The sequence below is a fragment of the Podarcis muralis genome, chromosome W, assembly GCF_964188315.1.
Source record: "Podarcis muralis chromosome W, rPodMur119.hap1.1, whole genome shotgun sequence".
NCBI classification, from domain to species: domain Eukaryota; kingdom Metazoa; phylum Chordata; class Lepidosauria; order Squamata; family Lacertidae; genus Podarcis; species Podarcis muralis.
Window position 1 is genome coordinate 25,768,376 of NC_135674.1, and position 3,988 is coordinate 25,772,363.

Below are 3,988 nucleotides of genomic sequence, written 5' to 3' on the forward strand. Positions count from 1 at the left end.
GGCCTCTGCAGAGACGATGACCTTGGTTCTCATGAGAAACAGAGCTCTCAGCTGCCGACTCCTTGGCTCCCCCTGGAGGCTGGAATGTTGCCTGGGATGACATCACAGTCAGCTCCCCCTGCAGCCTGCAACCGGTGCCCTCGGCATCCCTGCATTCACTCTCATTCTGGGAAACAGCCAGGACCTCCGATGCAGTCAAACTCTGGGCTGGGATGACCGGCAGATGGGCTACCTTCAAAGCATTCCACATCTGACGTGCTGTTGTATTGCCAGCCAGTGTGGCAATTTCCTCCAGAGAGATGGACAAGACTATTACGTCTATGGCCCTTGAATCTTGGGCCTTCCATCTATCTGTCAGAGGAACTGGAGGGGCTTCACACACAGTATGCCACACTCCAAACTGTCGCAGCAAACTCTCACACCACACAGCCCAGGTCACATAATTGTGCCGATTTAACTTTGGGCACTCAGTGCCATCATCTGAGGCTTGTAAAAACTCCATTCCAGGCTTTTACTTGAGCCGTGAGCCTGTATGCCTTCAAAAACTTCTTATCTCGGCAGCTCATAAATCACGAAGCCTCTGGCGCGGCTCCCAGGCCAATTAATCTGCCGGAGTTTAAAGAGGCTGCCGCGGCAACAGAAAAGTCTTACTTTTCTCCATATACCTCACAGTCTCTCGCAGTCTTACTCTCCTGTAAGTGCCGTGAATCTGGGCCCGAAACCTGTTGTTGGGATACTGCCAGGGAGACATAGGCCATCATGGTTCCACGCCGTCTCCGGACGATCCATCAACCTCCCGTAGATACAGTATCAGTCAATTAGTGACATGAAGCCTCGGAAATAGCTTGCCACATTCCAGCGCTCGTGCACGCTCTATCAGCAGAGTTCATACAGCGAAAGACGCACTCAGGAGAGCATATTTACAACTTTTATTCAGCGTTGATCAGAACAAAGAAAAAAAACATGACTGGCTGCTTCGATGTCTCAGGCACAGAGAGAAAACGAAAGCATATACAAAAGCATAAACTTCCTGTGAACAGGAAATACGCAGGCTGTGACACAACAACCTGCTCCCTTTTTAAGGTGGAACGGAAATATCCTAACACTTGCGTCGTCAGAAACCGCACCTCAAGGACCACACGCTGCTTCGCCAGTGGCTCTGAGCCCCAGTGTCTCATTCACTCAAACATTCGCTGGAGTGTCCCCATACACCCATTCACCTCCCCTATCCACTTTTACCAAAACCGGCGGCACTCTACTGCTCCTACCGGAACCGGAGGCACTCTACTGCTCCAACCGGTCGGGGTTGATCAGGCCCCTTAGCTCCCACAAATTCCCTGTGGAGCTTACCTTTCCTCTGGGTACCCTCTTCCCGCGTGGCCGCTATCTTTCTCTCGCTGCTGCAGCATCTCCACTCAAGAACGGGGTGGTCGGTTCCTCCTACAAACTGGTAGATTGCGCGCTGGAGCCGCCAACGCCGAACCGAGCTGTTTGCCTTGCGGTGACGCCTCGGACATTCTTCCCTCGTCCTCGGGGAATGCGAATTCCCAGCCAATGCACCAAGAAATGTAGCCTTTCCATAAATATAAATATTGATTATTGCCTCATAGGAATAGAGAGTGAATTGAAGGGGGGGGGGGAGAGAGAGGTGGAAAGAAGAGCTAATTTGTCCATGGCTAGGGGGCACAATCTGGACGGTTCTGCCAGGGGCGCAAGATCACCTAGCTATAGCTCTGGCAGGAGGGAAGAGTGTTCATGTGCTCAAGCCCTGCTTGTGGGTTTTCCACAGGGGCACCTGGCTGGCCAATGTGGGAACAGGAGGCTGGACTAGGTGGGCCACCGGCCTCATCCAGCCTCACGGCTCGATTTATGCAAAATAAAGAGGCTTGATTTGCATTCAGGTTGCACAATTCAGGTACAGAATCCTGGGCAGGTTTTAGGCATGAAATGGGCAAACACAGCATTTGCCAAAAGGAGGAAACTTTTCTGAACCCTTTTTCTCAAAGGAGCCTGGACAACAGTTTTGGCAAACATCAGGAAGGATACTGCTGCTGGTGTCATTTTCCTCAGAGAACTGCAGCGCTGAGCACTTCCACAGAACAGGCAGAAGCTCTGCATTTCAGTTGCTAGGTTCAGTTGCCAAATGGCATTCTATGGGTAGAGGCTGGGATAAAACCGCAAGCCTGAGACCCCAAAGAGCAGCAGCTGCTGCCAGTCAGTGTAGGAAATGCTGGGCCGGACAGACCAAGAGCCTGAGACTTCAGCACTAACAAAGCAGCTTCCCAGTGCAGAAAAGGTCACTGCTTGACCCCTGCCGCCCCAGGGCTGGTGTGCAACCTTGCAGGCCTAGCAGATGCAGCCAATACCACCCTCAACCACTGCTGGTACAACTATTTGTAGGAGAGGTTGTGGGGGGCGAGGTGTTGCTCATACCCACACAGATGGCCCTGCTCCACTGCCATGCGCAGGAGGGGAGGAGGCAAGGCTGCCTGAACTGGTGCAAATCAACTTCTGAGCAGAAAGAAGGGGTCTTTGGGGGCGGGGATCAGAAGCAGGTACCAGACAATCCAAACCTGGCTCCTCTGCAGACTGCACTCCCACATTTCCCTGCATATATTGTGTCAAGGTCAGATGTTGTGCACAGTTCCTCTGGGCAATAGGCAGGGCTGGAATCTCCTGCAATCTCCAGTGTGGCTGACCACATCCGAGGCTGTCCTTGAATTCCTCTGGACACAAACACAGATGAACAGGAACTGCCCCTCACCCCCTCAGCTCTCAACAACATGCTCAAGGAGACCGCCAACATCCATGTTTTGGAAAGGGCTGTCCAGCAATGTTCCAGATTACCAGCTGCTGGAAGCCGCAAAGGGGGGGGGGCTCATTGCTTATGTCCTGCTTGCCTGGGCGGCTGGTTAGCCACTATGAGAACAAGAGGCTGGAATAGATGGACCTGGTCCAGCAGCCAGGCTCTTATCACGGCCTTCTGGCAGTAGGGAGAAGGCAAAGACAATGGGGGCTCTGCTTCCAGCCCCACCCGCCAGGCATACGAACCTATAAGCAAAGCAAGTCTCCTCCAAACACCTCATGTGGTTGAGAACTCACAAAGCTCTCCATGGCAGCCCCTGTTTGCTCTTCCCAGGTGTCTCGCTGCCCCATCCACACCCCTTGGCACTTACCAAGGCTGAAGAGGATGAGGAACTTCAAGCAGACAAACTCCTGCCTGTCCACCTGGAGAGAATGGAAGTGAAGCACCAGTTCCTGCACTCTCAGCACCAAGTTGTTCAGGATGGATCCCGCCTGCATGGCAACGGTCGACATGTCCACCTGGAAGAAAGGGGAGGTGGGCAGGGCTCAGGACCCCCAATAAGTACCATCTTGTCAGGGGAACAAGGAGGTTCAAGAGCTGGGCGGTGGGGGACAACCTCCATCAGAAAGACTTTTGAGCAATCAGCTGTTAAGGCTTTAAAGCAGTTAATGGACTGAGTTGTTGACTAAATTACAATAAATATGGTTATATCTGGGTGCTGGCTTTACACAGAAGGATAAGCAATAACGACCAAAGTCTAACTAGCCAGGAATCCAATGCAGGCTGACTCACAAGTGATGTCCCTTAGCATCCCATAGGGCTTCCTCCCAAGTAAGTGTGCAGAGAACTGCAACCCAAAGTCTAAATATGTGCAATGGAGTACTTGCAGATTCTCTTCCCCCACCCCCATGTTTACTCCGGCCTCTATCTCCCTCTCCCGTGGGGCAGGGGACCTGTGTCCTCTTACACTTTGTACATTCCTGGCAAATCATTGTTCTTATATACCCACAGCAATAACAGCTCTCCATGTGTGCTGTTGTTTATGTAGCCAAAACTGTCCCACCCATGCTTGGTGGTGGTGGTGGGATTTGGGGCGGAAGAATGTAGAGGGAATGCCCACACACACTCCCCCAAAAAACAGAAGCCCAGTGGGCAAAGAAGGCTGACCAACCTTTGGGGGTG

At 52.4% G+C, this 3,988-nt stretch overlaps 1 protein-coding gene across 1 annotated transcript in view; it reads right to left on the reverse strand.

Moving 5' to 3' along the window:
- Positions 1 to 476: 476 nt before the first annotated feature.
- LOC144326335 (steroidogenic factor 1-like) overlaps positions 477 to 3,988 on the reverse strand; it is a 29,770-nt gene continuing 26,258 nt past the window's right edge. The window contains exons 3-4 of the mRNA XM_077922872.1: positions 3,177 to 3,324; positions 477 to 553 (exon numbers count right to left, since the gene is read on the reverse strand). Coding sequence (XP_077778998.1) covers positions 477 to 553; positions 3,177 to 3,324 — 225 coding nt within the window. The remainder of the gene's footprint in view (positions 554 to 3,176; positions 3,325 to 3,988) is intronic.